This window comes from Nyctereutes procyonoides, unplaced genomic scaffold (genome assembly GCF_905146905.1).
Source record: "Nyctereutes procyonoides isolate TBG_1078 unplaced genomic scaffold, NYPRO_anot_genome, whole genome shotgun sequence".
NCBI lineage: Eukaryota > Metazoa > Chordata > Mammalia > Carnivora > Canidae > Nyctereutes > Nyctereutes procyonoides.
This window is the reverse complement of record NW_026575043.1, coordinates 34,702,669-34,720,117: the sequence shown is the minus strand read 5'-3', so window position 1 is coordinate 34,720,117 and position 17,449 is coordinate 34,702,669. Positions and strand designations below refer to the sequence as shown.

Genomic DNA, 17,449 nt, shown 5'->3' with positions numbered 1-17,449 from the left:
AGCAAAGGCAAAGTCCCAACCCAGGAAGGGTGGGGCTGGCTAAGGGGCCCCAGACAGAGATGGCTTCACCGGCATCCTGGTCACAAAAGGTTCAAGCTAGAGAGAACCTTGGCAGCTTTCAAAGTGTGCAGAACAGCAAGCGTTCTCAGAGGAGCTGTACAATCACCTGGCCCCACTCTTCCAGATGTCCCCAGAGCCCCTGTGAGGGTTGAGGGGATCTAGAGGCGAGGAGGATGCCATTCCTGCCCTTTGGGGAGGAGACAGCTGTTCACATAAGTGCTCAAGGCCATTCAGCTGCTCTGCCTGGAGTAAGGGTGCCAGGGAAGCAAGCAGGCTGGAGCGACACAGCCTCCTGGGTGTGGCGCCTGGGGCTTTGGGCAGGACGAAGCAGAGTGGTTTGGGTAGGCTTTAGGCTGGTAAAGAGTCCAGAAACAGTGGCCTGGAACTGAGGACAGAGGTGGGTGGAGCCAGGTCTCAGGGTGGCCATTGGGAAGGGCTAGTGGGCACAGTGGGGTTGGCTGCATTGGAGGCCAGCTCCTCTTGCCTGACCTCTGGCAAATGGAGTGTGCCCCTAGCCATCCCAGCAGGAGTCAGGCAGCAGCATCCCGATCCCCAGGGCCCATAAGCTGCCCACCTTGACCATTTGCATTATTGCAACTGCACCATTAATTCCTTCGAAATCTTGCTGATGCTTAGGGCCCAAAGGACCCAAAGGAATCTGAGAGTTCTGGACTCATGTGGGATATAGGCTTGGGTCTGTACACCTGGCCAAACACCAGCCTGGCTGGCCCCAGGACCTTTGTTCCAGCAGCCGCACGGAGGCCCTGGATCACACACTCTTGCACTCGAGGGCTATTTGTGGTCCCTGCTGCCCAGACCCAAGGGGGGCTGCTGAGGACTTCTGTGCTATGGGACCCATCCCACTGCAAGGAGCTCAGGCTACTGAATAGTTTGGTCTTTCAAAGTCCAACTCCTGGGATTCAGGGCAATGTTCATTGCAGCCGTCCTTAGGTTCTTCCCCTTACTCACAGCGGGGAGCCTGACCAGGCCTGGGAGACTGCTTGCCATTGGATTTGGCCCAAGCATTTCTGGACAGGGCCCCCAAGGCCAGGTTTGGGGGCAGATGCCAAGCCCTGCTGGCTGGGCTTGCAGCTCCTCCCTATAGGCCCCACCTCCACCCATTGCTGTCTTTACTCCTGGCTTTTGGCAGAAAGTAAAACTGCATTAATTTGGAGTCCCTAGAATGGGGCTGGAAGCAATGAACCCTCAGTGACTGTAACAGATAGCTCTGGTGTGCTCTGTTCTGTGACCCCCAGCCCCCAGGTTCCTGGCCCAGGCCAGCACTGGCTCCCAGGGAGCCCTCATAGGAGGAAGGTTACACAGGGTGCTTCCAGCAGGGGCTGGCACAGAGGTGCTAATGGTCAGCACAAGTCTGGGCTGGCCGCCAGGCCAGCAAGATGAGCACAAGCCCTGCACTGAGCTGCGCTGAGACTGGAAACAGAGCCAGGACCAAGGGGCTGGAGCCCAGCCCGGGTACTCTAGGCAACCTGCACAAGTGCCTCCTTCCCATAGCCACATGCTTGTGGACCTGCCACTAGGTCTGCTGGAGCCCAGCACACATCGTGGATTTGCTCCTGTTCCTGCTGCACTGTTGGCTGGAAGGTCCCAGATGTCTGGCCATTTGCCGCAATGCGCAGGCAAGCCCCGAGAGGGCAGGTGGAAAACACCCAACCTGTGGTGCATGGAGCCCAGCCTCTTCTCAAAGCTGGCAGCCTGGCAGCCTTCGCTTACCACTTCCTGCATCTGAACACCCCACAGTCTGGGTACTGGCTGGGGGGCTTGGGGGGAGGAGGTGGATTTCCAACCTGCATCCTCTCCTCGGATCTGCATCATCCTCCGGCCCCAGGCTCTGCAGATCTCACCTTCCTGGGTTGCCGCAAACTAGCTGTGTGTTTCCCACCCAGCAGCAAGGTGACTGGGTGGCAGGGAGGACCAGGGATAAGGCAATGGATCTTCTGGATCCCAGGGGCAGCCCTGGGAGGTCTCGGAAAAAGCCTTTCGGTGAGCAGTTGGTGGGCAGGTGGATGAAGGGGGCTGCTGGGCAGTAGCAGTGACTGGACAGAGGACAGGACACAGGTGGGAGGGTATTCAAACCATTTACTAAGCAAATTCTTACCCTCCCCACAAGCTGCAGCGGAGGACAGGGCCCCAGCTCCACACTCAGGACCTGGTACCCATAAGCCTCTCCTAGGGAGCTGCTGGGGGAGGCAGGGACGTCCAGGCCAAGTCTTAGTCCGCCTAGGCTCAGGCCCCGCTGCTGGGGTAAAGGCCAGCTGTACGCACCCCTCCGACAGCCCAGCCTGCGGCCCCTGGGCTCTCCGTCTGCCCCGCTGGAGGCAGCAGGAGCCGCTGGGGAGGATGACGGCATCCAAGACCTTGAGGGTCCGGGAGGGAATCGCATTTCGGTCCATTGCCCACTCAGCCAAAGGGACCAGCGCCCCGCCCGCATCCAAGCAAGCTCTGAGCACAGAGAAAGAAACCGGCAAGTCCTTCCAAGTGCGTGGCCCCCGGGCCGGGCTAGCGGCGCCTGGAGAGGACCGGCTGAGGCCGCGAGCAGGGTCCCCGTCGGTCAGCGCGCCACGTCCAGCCCAGAGCCCGCCTTTCCGGGGGGAGCCCACGCGGGGCTTCCAGGCCCGGGCGGCCCGCTCGGGAGAGGGGCTGGCGCCGGGGGCCCCGCCGAGTCCGGCGCCCTCAGACGTAGTTCTTCTTGTCGTAGTCGCCCGTGGCCGTGGGCCGCCGCGGCGCGGAGTACTTGACCGGGAAGCTGAAGTCGGGGCGGCCGGCGCACACCCAGGCGCCGCAGCACACGAGGCCGCCGCCGCACATGAGCAGCGCCGAGGCCGCCCAGCCGATGTACAGCGCCGCGCCCAGCTCGTACTTCTGCGACATGGGCACGGTCGGGTCGTAGAACTCACGGACCACGATGTTGGCGAACCAGCAGAGCGGCACGAGCGCCAGCAGCCCGCACAGCGCGTAGAGCGCGCCACCCGTCAGGGCCACGCGCGCCTTGGCCGGCCCGGGGGCCACGCAGGTGGTGCACTGCGCGCCCGCCAGGGTCACGAAGAGCGCGACGAGCGCCAGCAGCACGGCGCCCACGGTGAGAGCCCGCGCCGCCTGCACCTCGGTGCTCAGCGCCAGCACCGAGTCGTACACCTTGCACTGCATGTGCCCTGTGCTCTGCACCACGCACGACATCCACAGCCCCTTCCAGGTGGTCTGCGCCGTTACGATGTTGTGGTCCAGGAAGGCGGTCACCTGCCACATGGGCAGCCCGCACGCCAGGATCAGGCCCACCCAGCCCACCAGGCACAGCACCAGGCCGAGGATCTCCAGCGCCGCCGACCCCATGGCTGGAGGCGAGACCGGCGCCCGACGGCCCCCGGGCCGCGGGGCGGGGCGGGGCGCGGCGGTGCCTCGGTGGAGCGGCTGGGCGCCCTGAGCGGGCCCTGGTGCCTCTGCGCCCGGGCGCTCGGCTCACCGCCTCCGGTCCGCGGCCCCGGCGGGTCTGGCACAGCCTCGGATCTGCGGGCGCTTCTGGGGGGGCTTCCTATTTGAAGGTTCGGGGGCGGATCTACCCCGCCTGCCCGGCCCCTGGTCTCCAAGCAGCCAATCCGCGCGCTGGCCACCGACCCTCGGCCAATCACGGGCGCCCCCGGCAGCCGGAGTTAGGGACAGCCCTGCCCTTGGGGGCTTCGGAGGGCGCCGGGACCTCTCTCCGCCCGGCCGCCGCCCCCCGAGCCGTGCACCCACAGATGTCCAGAGCTCGTTCTGGACTGACCTGGGGTGGCTGGGCGCGCGCTCCGCGGGCCACCTCCCCGTCCCAGCTCTCCCACTTCAGGAGCTGCATCACTGCACCAGCTGCCCGCGCCGCAACCCGGAGCGAGCGCGAAGGTCCCTAACCCCCCAGGCCAGCTCCACTCTTCCTGCCAAGGTCTGCCGGGCCCCCCCACCATCACTGTCGCGCGGGGGTTTGCGAGAGGGACTCTTGGGCCTCTTCTCCTGAGTTCGCGGGGCACAGCCCGGCCTGTTACTCCAGGACTGTCTCCCGGGAGTCCGATCCCATCCCCGACCCCTTCTCCGCGCCCTTACTGCGCGCTTCCCCTCTGAGTCCTGGCACTTTGTCTCCCAGAGGCCAAGGGGCCCGGCAGGCCTGAAACCTCCAGCCCAAGGTCCTGCCTAGCGCCACTGCCCAGCCTGAGGCCCCAACAGTAAGCAGGTTGGGGAGGGGGGGCGAAAGGGGCGGCTCACCAGCACCTCTGCAGACCCTCACTCTGCCCCTGCCTCCGGGACTTCCCAGACCTCCCAACCTTTGCACTGGCTGCTCCTCTTCCTGCGATGCTTCCCATCCCCCCATCCTTGAGGCCCCAGCTCCAGCGACACCACTTCGGGAAGTCCCCAGTGTTCTCCAGTGACTCAACAGTCTGTCCTCCTAGGAGCAGCCCGTGGCCCCAGGCTTGGGGGCCTACTCTAGCCCTCAGAGAGCAGAAACACAAAGAGACACGGAAGTGCTGTGCGCGGCCCTCCCACCAGTGGCAGTGGGACCCGGGCACCCCAGGCCTCAGGCCCCAGGCCACCCTCCGGAAGCCAACTTGGAGTTTCCTGGCCAGGAGGAAGAGCCCCCATCCCCGCTGGAGGCGGGAGGCTCGGGATTTCCGGGCATTCTTCTGCACAATGGCCCAGCCGTTTCTCGAAAAGCCCACTGGGATGGACACTGGGCCCCCCTGAGACTCAGGTGGGGGCACCAGACCCTGCAGTCCCGAATCCCAGGGGGGCACCAGCCCCTTCTGGCAGCTCCCTCCCCATTTCCCCGGCAGCCCTTGTTTTTCCAGCAAAGCCTATACTCTGCGTCTGACTGAAGTGGCTGGGACCCTGGGTCTTTCTTCTGGTTCAAGATGCTTGGCTGTGCTGGACGGGGCCCTCCAGAGAAGGCCTGCCGTGGAGGCCAGCCGCAGCCTAGGAGTTTTGACAAATCTGTCCCTCCTGGACCTGATTCCTTCTCTCTCTTCATAGGGCTCAGAAATAAGGCTGACACCCTGTTTATCTGGCATGCGGAGGCACCCGAGGCAAGTTTGCTGGGCCCTGTGTGTGAAACTTTCGGGAGAAAGTTTTACCTTCTTCCTCACCCACCTCCAAGGGATCTGATGGGGCTCTGCAGACCCCAGGCTCCTCCCAGCCCTCACCTCACTGCAGCCTCACCACTTCTGCTGCAGACTCATTGGCTACCCCCCCTCCACTTCCCTGGTCGGTCCTCCCCTCTGGTGCACTCCAGGGAGCTCAGCTGTACTACGCAGCCCACCCTCCCAGTCCTGCTCCCTCCAGCCCCGAGTCCAGGGACCCTGCCCAAGGTCCCCCACTATGCTCCACACTGCTGTCTTCCCAGGATGACTGCTGGAGCCTCCTCAGGCCAGCTGGGCCCCATCCTTGCCCACTCAGGCTGCTCTCCTCAGGGCAGGCCCCTCTCCTGGGTTCTGCTCTGCCTGAAACCCACACCATGGCTCGCACTGCCTTCCCTGGGCTTAGCCACTGAGGCAGCACACTCCGCGCTCCTTTCCCCGGGGCCCTCAGGCTGGTCTGGCTCTCACTGTGGCCTCTTCTGCCGGCAGTGCCTCCCTCAGGTGGAGGCTACTCATCTTCTAGGTTGTGTTGCTGAGATCGCAACTCTTGGAGGCCTTTCTGCCCCTGCCCCCAGCCTTGCTTGGAGGCCCAAGTTGGAACTGTCCGTGCACTTATTGGTTTTCCCCATTAGCATTCAGGAATGAGCTTCCACACAGTGGCCATCTGCATGCATCTATCCCTGGTGAGGGGCTTCCTGTGACTCGTGGCTGACCTCTGGCCATGACCACCCCCTCTAGCCAGCTTGGAGCTGCAGCCTGCACAAGGATCTCCCCCATGTCTGCCCACCTTCCCCCCTCTCTCCACCACCATGGGCCTATCTCAGGGTCCACCCCCAGGCTGCAGATGGCCCTAGCAAGCCCCTGCCTCTTTGGGGACAGCTTCACAGTATTTTGGGGACTTGATGGAAAGGCCTCAGTCTCCACCTATCACAATCTGATTTCTATCCCAACACAACTGTGTTCGTTGTGGCCCAGACGTGCAGTGGAACCAGAACCACTGCAGAGAGGCCCAGCCCAGACCTAGGAGGGGCATGAGGATGCACCTGCCCTTCCTTCCACTCATGGTGGTCTCCTGACCCCCTGCTGCTCACCGAGCACTGCCTCTGGGTGGAGGACATGCCCAGCAAGTTCCTGCCCTCAACCAGTAACTGGGTAGGGCCATTTCAGGTGTGCCCATGGCTGTGGGGTAGTGTGACAGGGCCCTCTCTGAGGAGGTGAGAGTTCAGCCAAGATCCAGGAAAGAAGTTCCATGCAAGAGTCCAGAGGTGGGAGGGGGCACAGTGGAGGGGTCAGATGGAGCTTGGTGAGGCTAGGGCAGGACAGTGGGCGAGGGCCTGCGGCTGAGGTCAGAGGGGTTTAGGGCTGGGCAGGGCCAGGACTCCCTGATCTCTGGAGAGGGGCTCCCAGGCCAGCGCCAACCAAGGCCACCTGCTCATCTACAGCTATTGTTCTGCTTTCCCAGGGGAAGTGCAGCAGGATCTCATTAATTGTGTGAGGGAAAGACCTGAGTCAGCAGAAAAGCAAGTTTATCTTGAGCAGCTGCCGACTGACCCTGCGCCAGGGTGATCCAGTGACCTTCCAAGGACAATCTAAATTTAGGCTCCAGATTCCTGGGGATTGGGGTTTGGGAAGCTCCTAGTGGCTAATTTCATTTCAGAGGAAGTGAAAAACAGCGTTCCTTCTATCTTTTGGTGTTGAAACAGTTAAGGAGGTTTTCCTCCAGTGCAACAATGTTTGTAGAGTCTCTGATCACAGAACACCTCCTGGTGCCTTTTCTTGGTGCTCCCAGAGGCAGTGTGAATTCTCAGATCACCGACCCTGGCTCTGGAGGCCTGGGAGGGGGGTAGGGGCTTGCGATGATGTGCAGAGCACCCTTTGACAGTCAGTGAATTCACAATTCAGACTAGTGAATTAGCCCTTCCTTGTCTCAGTTTCTGATTGGTAACAAAGCCCTCCACTAAGGAGACTGCAAGTTTGGAAGGGAGGCTATCACCAATCCCAGGCCCTCTGCTGCTATTCCTGGGTATCCTATGGGTTCCTGAGATGTCCTCCCTGGCTCCCTTGACTTTGCGGCTCATCTGAGTTCAGAACTCAGAGCAGATGCCACTGGATCTTTGTCCAAATTGGAGGACATTGTGGCTCTAACTTCCCAGTGTATAGGGGAGTGAGGGGCAGGGAGCTCTGGTTGACAGAGACCTCGGGTTCTGTAGACCCCTCATGCCATCATAGACTGTACCAGATGGTGGTCTCTGCATAGTCCAGGCCCCCTTTGGGCACCTGGAGGAGGTCAGCTGACAGCAATAGCGCCCTCAGGGGCAAGTTGTGGCCCTCTACTCCACACCCACCTCTCACCCCTCATGCCTGCACTGCTTCCATGGCCTCTACTTCTATCCACCTTCTCTCACTAAACCCCTACCTTCTCTGATGATTTCCTTCTCTGCATGCATTTTGCAACAATTTTATACTCTTCCCACTTAAATCATAAAGTGATTCTAGATGCTAAACATGTCTACACTTTGTTAAAAATGCCATCATGGGGGCATTTGGGTGGCTCAGTCGATTAAGCCTCTGACTCTTGTCTCAGCTGAGGTCTTGATCTCAGGGTTGTGGGTTCAAGCCCCTCATTGGGCTCCACACTGGGCATAGAGCTTACTTAAAACAAAACACATTCATTACTACTGTTGTTTCTAACTGCCTGGAAGATGGTCTTGGGGGCTGGACAGAGGCAAGATGGAATCTACCTCCACCATTCTCAGGGGTGGGATGTGACTAGGGCAATGTGTTCTGACATTGTGTAAAATGGGGATGATAATGGGATTTACATTAAAGGGTTGTCAAGTGACTTAGTGGACAGCATTCCCTGGCTCAAGGTGAATACTGAATTGACAGTAACGATGATGATTAATTATGCAACCATCCCTCAAGACATACTTTGACAAAAGATGATTTTTCAATGATAAATACTACTACTACCAAAGTAAACCTTGGTATTTTGAATGGTCGCCTCAGGAAAAATCCCCCAAAGACTTTTAGCTCACATCCAGGAGGTTGTATCACATAAACCCCTTATCTGAGTATGTGTTTTCATTGCCTGTCACCAGCATTGGGTATTCACAGATTTAAAAGCATACTTATTGAATAGATAGAAAATAATGTCTTTAACTCTCATTTCTTTGAACAGTAATGTGGTTAAAATTGTTTTCAATTTATATTGGCTATTTTTATTTCCTCTTTGGTGAATTGTCTGTGTACCCACATAAATACAGAGCATTGATGTTTTTCTGACTTTGTACGTTAGAAACATTAATTGCTGTCATATATGTGGCACATACCTTTTGCCATTTGCTACTTTTGCTATTACTGATTTTTTTTCAGAATGTTATAGAGTATTTGAATTTTTGAATGTTTGAATCTATTAAGGTTTTCCCTATGTGACTTCTATCTTTGTTTTTAACTATTTAAAAGTCCTTCTATGTAAAGAAGATAAGTTAAATTATATTTTCGTATAGTTCCCTTCTCCTCCTCATGCCAAGAAGGGCTTCCCATTCTGACAAAAATGGATGGGACTAAGCAGATTAGAGTTCTGCTCAGCAGCAACATGGAGGGGATAGAGGAAAGAATAAGTAAATCTGAAGATAGAACAATAGGATTATTTCCTCTGAACAAGAGAGAGAATGTGGAAAAAAATAATAAAAAAAAGAACAAAGCTTTGGAGAAATGTATGATGATAATTAAAGATTTAACATACAGGTAGGTCATTGTAGTTCCAAAAGGAAAAGAGAAAGAGTGTAGGGATTAAAAACAAGTATTCAAGGGAATAATAACTGAAAATTTCCTAAATTTAGCAGACAAAACAAAATAAAAAATCCTACAGATTCAAGATGTTACCTGATTCCCAAACAGGATAAATACAAAGAAATTGACACCAAGACACATCATAATTAAATTTCTGAAAACTAAAGACAAAGAAAAATATTGAGAAGAATCAGAGAAAAAGGACACCTCACCTATAGGGGAAAAACAAATCAAATGGCCAAAGATTTCTCATCAGAAACCATGGAAAACAGAGAAAGTAACACTTTGCTTTTAAGGTGCTGGAAGAAAAAAGTGTCAACCCAAAATTGTACATCCGAATAGATTTTTCAGGAATATAAGGGAGATAAATATCTTCTCAGATGTGGGAAAAACTAAGAAATCTATCACCAGCAGATGTACCCTAAAAGAATGACTAAAGGATGTTCTTTAATCAGAAAGGAAATGATAAAGGAGGAATCTTGATATATCAGGAAAGAAGAACATGATAAGCGAACTTCTGGTATATAACAGACTCTTTCTTCTCTTGAGTTTTCTTTTCTTTCTTTTTAAAGATTTTGTTTATTTACTCATGAGAGATACACAGAGAGAGGCAGAGACACAGGCAGAGGGAGAAGCAGACTCCATGCAGGGAGCCCAATGTGGGACTTGATCCTGGGACTCCAGGATCACGCCCTGGGCTGAAGGCAGGCTCTCAACCACTGAACCACCCAGGCGTCCCCTAACTGATAAATATTGACACCAGTAGACCTGGATGAGTTATGTATATTTAGTGTACTCTTAGATCAGTCATTAAAGAGCTATACAAAGAGATACACTCAAAAACACTATAGATAATTCAAAATGGAATTCTAAAAAATGTTTAAGTAAACCACAGGAAGTCAGGAATAATAAACAGAGAAACAAAAAGAGAGACTGCAAACAGAAACAAAAATCAAGTGACAGACTTAATATCAATAATTACATTACTTAAGCTCCAGTGGCCCAGTAGTTTGATGCCGCTTTCAGCCTGGGGTGCGATCCTGGAGACCCGGGATTGAGTCCCACATCGGGCTCCCTGCATGGAGCCTGCTTCTCTCTCTGCCTGTGTCTCTGCCTCTCTCTCTGTGTCTCTCATGAATAAGTAAAATCTTAAAAAAACAGATTGATAGAGTAGACAAAACTATATGACCTAAATATACCCTATTTAAAATTAATTCCCTTTAAGTATGATGCATGTATAGGCTGAAAGTGAAAGGATAGGGACATCTGGGTGCCTCAGTCTGTTAAGTATCTGCCTGTGGCTCAGGTCATGATCCCAGGGTCTTGAGATTGAGCCCTGCATTGGGCTCCCTCCTCAGCAGGGAGTCTGTTTCTCCCTCTTCTTCTGCCTCTCCTCCAGCAGGGTATCTGAATTAATGTCAGATAAAGTAGACTTCCTAAGAAAATTACCAAGCACAGAGAGAGCATTACCTAGTTATAAAAAGGGTCAATCCATCAAGAAGATGTAGCAATCACAAATGCATATGCACCAAGCATGAGAGCTGGGAAACAATGTGAAACTAATAAAACAATAAAACTGAGTGGAGAAGTAGACAAGAAATAGACTATTATAATCAAAGCTTTAATACTCCTCTCTCAATAATTGATAGAACAAATAGACAAAAAATCAGAAAGAAGATAGAAGAATTCAACACTATTAAACAACAGACTCTTGTCAACATCCGTATAGCACTACCCAATGAAGCAGAATATATACATATTCTTTTCAAGTGCCCAGAGAACCTCTGCCAACATGGACCATATCCTGGGCCGTAAAAAAGAAACAAACAAAAACCTCAAAATTAAATGAAAGCAGAAGTTGATTCTTTGAAGTCAACAAAATTAACAGAACTTTAGTTAAGTTGACCTAAAAAAGGGAGAAGACTCAAATTACTAAAATCAGGAATGAAAGATGAGATACCACAAATGAATGACCTTACAGAAATAAAAACTGATTATAAGGGAATACTACGAACAATTGTCTGCCAACAAAGTGGATAACTAGGTGAAATAGATGAATTCCTAGAAACACAAACTACTTAACCTGACTCAAGAAGAAATAGGAAATCTTAATAAATCTGAAACATGAGGTTGAGTTAATAAAAAAAAAAACAAACAAACCAAAAACTACCAACAAGGAGAAGCCAAGGACCAGAAGGAATTCTCTAGTAAAATTCTACCAACTATGTAAATAAGAACTAACACCAATCAATCTCAAACTGTTACCAAAAAACAGAAGAGATGGGAACACTTCCTGACTCACTCTATGAGGCCAGCATTGCCCTGCTCCAAAGTCAAAGACATCATAAGAAAACTACAACCAATAACTTTTAAAAATAAAGATGCAAAAATACCCAAACATATACTAACAAACAGAATCCAGTAACACACACACACACGCACACACACACGCACACACACACACACACTATATGACCAAATGGGACTTATCCAGGAATGTAAAATTGATTTAACATTTAAAAATCAATTAATGTAGTACACCATATCAGTAGAATCAAGACAAGAACAATATCATCATCTCAATAGACACAGAAAGGGTATTTCACAAATCTAATATCCTTTCTTGATAAAAACACATAGCAAGCTAGGAATGAAAGGGCTCTTCCTCCCTCTGATAAAGGGCATCTATGAAAAACCCACAGCTAGCATCATATTAATGATGAAAGAATGAACACTTTTCCTCTGGGATCAGGAGTAAGACAAAGATGTTTGTTCTTATAACTTCTATTTAATATTGTACTAGGGATTTCAAACTAGGCAATGAGGCAAGTAAAAATTAGAAGGCCAAGACTGGAAAGGAAGAAGTAAAACTACCACTATTTATTGATGACATGGTACTGTATATAGGAAATCCTAAGGAAGCCACTAAAAAATTATTAGAACTAACAAAACAAGTTTATGAAGGATACAGGGTCCAAGATTAAAACACAAAACAATCATTTTTCTACACACCAGCAATGAGCAATATGGAAATTACAAAAATGATTCCATTTGCAATAGCATTGGAAAGAATAAAATATTTAAACGAATGAAATAGTTGGGAATTTAACAAAATAAGTGAAAAACTTACACTCTGAAAACTACAAACATTGTTGAAAGAAATTAAAGAAGACCTAAATACATGGAAAGATATTTCATGTTCCTAGATCACAACACTTACTATTGTTAAGATGGCAACACTCCCCAAATTGATCTATAGATTCAGCAAAATCCCACATGAGTTTATGTCAGAAGTTGATAAGCTGGCCCTAATATTGGAAGTGAAATCCAGAATAGCCATAATTATCTTGAAGAAAAAAAAACAACAAAGTTGAAGGACTTCAAACTAATTTCAAAACTTCCTACAAAGCCTGGAGACAACACAAGAATTCTGCTCTCACCACTTTTGTTGAAGATACTTGAAATTCCAAAAAGCAAGAAAAAAAAATAGAAGAAATACAGATCAGAAAGGAAGAACTAAAATTGTCCTAATCCAGTAGTAAGCAAAATAAGTTCTGGGGATGTGATGAGCAGCGTGGTGACTAAGGTTAACCAGTATTGTTTTGTGTATTTGAAAGTTGCTAAGAGAGTAGATCTTAAAAGTTCTCATCATAAGAGAAACATAGCTATATGTTATAGCTATGTGAGGCATGGATGTGTTAAGGCAACTTATGGTGGTAATCATTTTGCAATATGCATATCAAATCACTGGGTTATATACCTTTAAGTTATACATACAAAGTTTATGTCAGTTATATCTCAATAAAGCTGGGGAAAATACTGTCCCTTTTTGTTCTGACATAATTGTCAATGTAGTAATTTCATAGAATCTTTTTTTTTAAAGACTTTTTTATTTATGAGACAGAGAGAAAGAGAGAGAGAGAGACCATAAGCAGAGAGGAGCGGCAGAGGGAGAAACAGACTCCCCACTGAGCAGGGAGCCCAATGTGAAGCTCCATCCCAGGATTCTGGGATCATGACCTGAGCTGAAGGCAGATGCCTAAATGACTGAGCCACCCAGGTGCCCCTCATGGGATCTTTTTAAAAAGGCTTTAGAACTAGGACACCTGGGTGGCTCAGTGGTTGAGCATTTGCCTTTGGCTCAAGGCGTGATCCCGGGATCTTGGGATCGAGTCCCTCATTGGGATCCCTGTAGGGATCCTGCTTCTCCCTTTGCCTCTCTGTGACTCTCATGGATAAATAAATTTTTAAAATCTTAAAAAAAAAAGATGAAACACGTATTACCATATAATCCAGCAATTGCACTTCTGGGCCTTTATTCCAGGAAAATAAAAATGAGTGCACAAAAACCTGTACATGATTGTTGATAGCTTTATTTGTAATAGCCTCAAACTGGAAATGACCCAAATGTCCCCTAATAGGTTAGTGGTTAAACAAACTATAGTATTCAGCAATAAAAGAGACCAAAGAAAGCATCAATATACACAATTAACTTAGATGGATCTCAAGGGTATTAAGTGACAAAAGCCAACCCCAATTGAATGCATACTCGGCTTCTATTTCTATAAAACGACAAAATTATGGAGATAGAAACAGATGTATGTTTCCTAGGGGTTAGGGATTATGGCAGAGGAAGAGGGTAGATATGGTTATAAAGGGATAGTACAAGGCGGATCTTTCTGGTGGTAGAGTAGTCTATACCTTGATTTAGGCAGTGGTTACATGAATCTACACATTTGATAAATTACATGTATAGAATTCATATACACATTGTGTATACATAGTGATATAGAATTATAAGAACACGTTGTACCCATGTCAAATTCCTGATTTTGATACTGGACTATAATTACGTAAAATGTAATCACTAGGGATAACTGGGTGAGGGGACATTTCTATACTATATTTGTAAGTTCTTGTGGATCTAGAATAAGTTCAAAATAAAATCTTTTAAAAAGAAAAATAAAGGGATGACTGGGTGACTCAGTGGTTGAGCCTCTATCCTTGGCTCAGGTGGTGATCCCGGGGTCCTGGGATCGAGTCCTGCATCGGGCTCCCTGCTCATGGGGGTGCCTGTGTCTCCCTCTGCCTATGTCTCTGCCTCTCTCTGTGTGTCTCTCATGAATGAATAAATAAAAATCTAAAATAAATAAATACTCTTTGAGGAACCTCCACACAGTTTTTCAGAGTGGCTGTACCAGTTCACATTCCCACCAACAGTGCAGGAGGGTTCCCCTTTCTCCACATCCTCTCCAACATTTGTGGGTTCCTGCCTTGTTAATTTTCCCCATTCTCATTGGTGTGAGGTGGTATCTCATTGTGGTTTTGATTTGTATTTCCCTGATGGCAAGAGATGCAGAGCATTTTCTCATGTGCATGTTGGCCAGGTCTGTGTCTTCCTCTGTGAGATTTCTCTTCATGTCCTTTGCCCATTTCATGATTGGATTGTTTGTTTCTTTGGTGTTGAGTTTAATAAGTTCTTTATAGATCTTGGAAACTAGCCCTTTATCTGATATGTTATTTGCAAATATCTTCTCCCATTCTGTAGGTTGTCTTTTAGTTTTGTTGACTGTATCCTTTGCTGTGCAAAAGCTTCTTATCTTGATGAAGTCCCAATAGTTCATTTTTGCTTTTGTTTCTCTTGCCTTCATGGATGTATCTTGCAAGAAGTTACTGTGGCCAAGTTCAAAAAGGGTGTTGCCTGTGTTCTCCTCTAGGATTTGGATGGAATCTTGTCTCACATTTAGATCTTTCATCCATTTTGAGTTTATCTTTGTGCATGGTGTAAGAGAGTGGTCTAGTTTCATTCTTCTGCATGTGGATGTCCAATTTTCCCAGCACCATTTATTGAAGAGACTGTTTTTTATCCAGTGGATAGTCTTTCCTCCTTTGTCTAATATTAGTTGATCATAAAGTTGAGGGTCCACTTCTGGATTCTCTATTCTGTTCCATTGATCGATGTGTCTGTTTTTGTGCCAGGACCACACTGTCTTGATGACCACAGCTTTGTAGTACAACCTGAAATCTGGCATTGTGATGCCCCCAGCTATGGCTTTCTTTTTTAATATTCCCCTGGCTATTCGGGGTCTTTTCTGATTCCACACAAATCTTAAGATAATTTGTTCCAACTCTCTGAAGAAAGTCCATGGTATTTTGATAGGGATTGCATTAAACGTGTAAATTGCCCTGGGTAACATTGACATTTTCACAATATTAATTCTTCCACTCCATGAGCATGGAATATTTTTCCATCTCTTTGTGTCTTCCTCAATTTCTTTCAGAAGTGTTCTGTAGTTTTTAGGGTATAGATCCTTTACCTCTTTGGTTAGGTTTATTCCTAGGTATCTTATGCTTTTGGGTGCAATTGTAAATGGGATTGACTCCTTAATTTCTCTTTCTTCAGTCTCATTGTTAGTGTATAGACATGCCACTGACTTCCAGGCATTGATTTTGTATCCTGCCACACTGCCGAATTGCTGTATGAGTTCTAGCAATCTTAGGGTGGAGTCTTTTGGGTTTTCTACGTATAGTATCATGTCATCTGTGAAAAGGGAGTTTGACTTCTTCTTTGCCAATTTGAATGCCTTTTATTTCTTTTTGTTGCCTGTTTGCTGAGGCTAGGACTTCTAGGACTATGTTGTTTAGCAGTGGTGAGAGTGGACTAGATCTGCCCTACGACTCAGCAATTGCACTGCTGAGGATTTACCCCAAAGATACAGATGCAGTGAAACGCCGGGACACCTGCACCCTGATGTTTATAGCAGCAATGTCCATAATTGCCAAACTGTGGAAGGGGGTTCGGTGTCCATCGAAAGATGAATGGATTAAGAAGATGTGGTTTATGTATACAGTGGAATATTCCTCAGCCATTAGAAACGACAAATACCCACCATTTGCTTCGACGTGGATGGAACTGGAGGGTATTATGCTGAGTGAAATAAGTCAATCGGAGAAGGACAAACACTATATGGTCTCATTCATTTGGGGAATATAAAAAATAGTGAAAGGGAATAAAGGGGAAAGGAGAAAAAACACGTGGGAAATATCAGAAAGGGAGACAGAACATGAGAGACTCCTAACTCTGGGAAACGAACAAGGGGTGGTGGAAAGGGAGGTGGACGGAGGGTGGGGGTGACTGGGTGACGGGCACTGAGGGGGGCACTTGATGGGATGAGCACTGGGTGTTATTCTATATGTTGGCAAATTGAACATCAATAATAAATAAATAAATAAATAAAGGATAAGTAAAAATAAATGAATAAATAAATAAATAAATAATAAAAGAAAAATAAAACCTTTTTTTCAGGCATAGAAGAGCTCACAATTCATCACCAACAGACCAGCACTGCAAAAGATAATGAAGGGAGTCCTTTATGCACAAGGTAAATGATACCAGATGGGAATGGGAATGTACACAGAGGAATAAAAAGCACCAGAAATGGTAAATATGGGAGTCAAATTAACAAATTTTAAATTATTTTTAAGAATCTCTTTTAAAATACTTTGTTGTTTAACACAGAAATTATAACATTTAAATTATAACACAGAAATTATAACAATCCCACGTATTGTGGGGATGAACAGGTAAAATGGATGGCAATAATTGCACAAAAGCTGAGCATACATTATTATTATTATTATTATTGAAATATAGCTAACATACAATGTTACATTTAGGGGTGCTTTGTAGTGTTTTGATAGGTCTATATGTTATGCTATGCTCACAAGTGTAGCTGCCATCTGTCTCCATACAGGCTGACAGGAATATATTATTTTAAGGTCTATAAAGTATATGTGATATCATTATGATATTATGTGAAGGTAGAGAGTGATAACCCAAAAATCTATACTAGAAATTTAAAAAGGAACCACTAAAAAAATGAAGCAGATCAAAAAGATATAGTTAGTAAGCAAACAAAGGAGATAAAATGGAATCTTAACAGATACTTAACAAAAAGGCAAAAACATATGAAAAGGAGAACAAATAAGAGATGGGATGAATAAAAAAATAGCGAGCTGATAGATTTAAATTCAACCATCTTAATATTCACATTAAATATTAATGATCTAAACATCCCAATGAAAAGACAGAGATTGTCCAACTGGATTTAAAAAGCCAGATTGCAACTATATGCTGCCTACACGAAACTCATTCTAAATAGAAAGATGCCAAAAGGTCAAAGTAAAAGGATGCATCTGGTCTGGACAAGATGGCATAGACTTATCTCTCCCTACTCCTCTCCATCAAGTACAATGACCAACTCTGGAAATAATTCCAGAGTCACCCAGGAGAGAACTCTGAAAGGTGTAAGAGGAAAGTGAACTGACCTGGGCTCCAGAACAGAAAGAGCAACACAATGGTAGGGAATGTAAGTCCCTCATCCACCAGGAGAAGATGACACATATCTGGGGTTTCCCAACTCCCAACATAGCAACAGAAGACAGACAAGGTGGGCTCACTTCCCTGCAGCTAGTGGGAG

General features: G+C 48.0%; 1 protein-coding gene across 1 annotated transcript; it reads right to left on the bottom strand.

Annotated features, from left to right (window-relative positions):
* Positions 1-2,140: 2,140 nt before the first annotated feature.
* CLDN5 (claudin 5) lies at positions 2,141-3,581 on the bottom strand. The gene has a single exon (XM_055322836.1). It carries the CDS (start codon positions 3,406-3,408, stop codon positions 2,752-2,754), a length of 657 nt encoding a protein of 218 aa, XP_055178811.1. The 5' UTR covers positions 3,409-3,581; the 3' UTR covers positions 2,141-2,751.
* Positions 3,582-17,449: the final 13,868 nt, after the last annotated feature.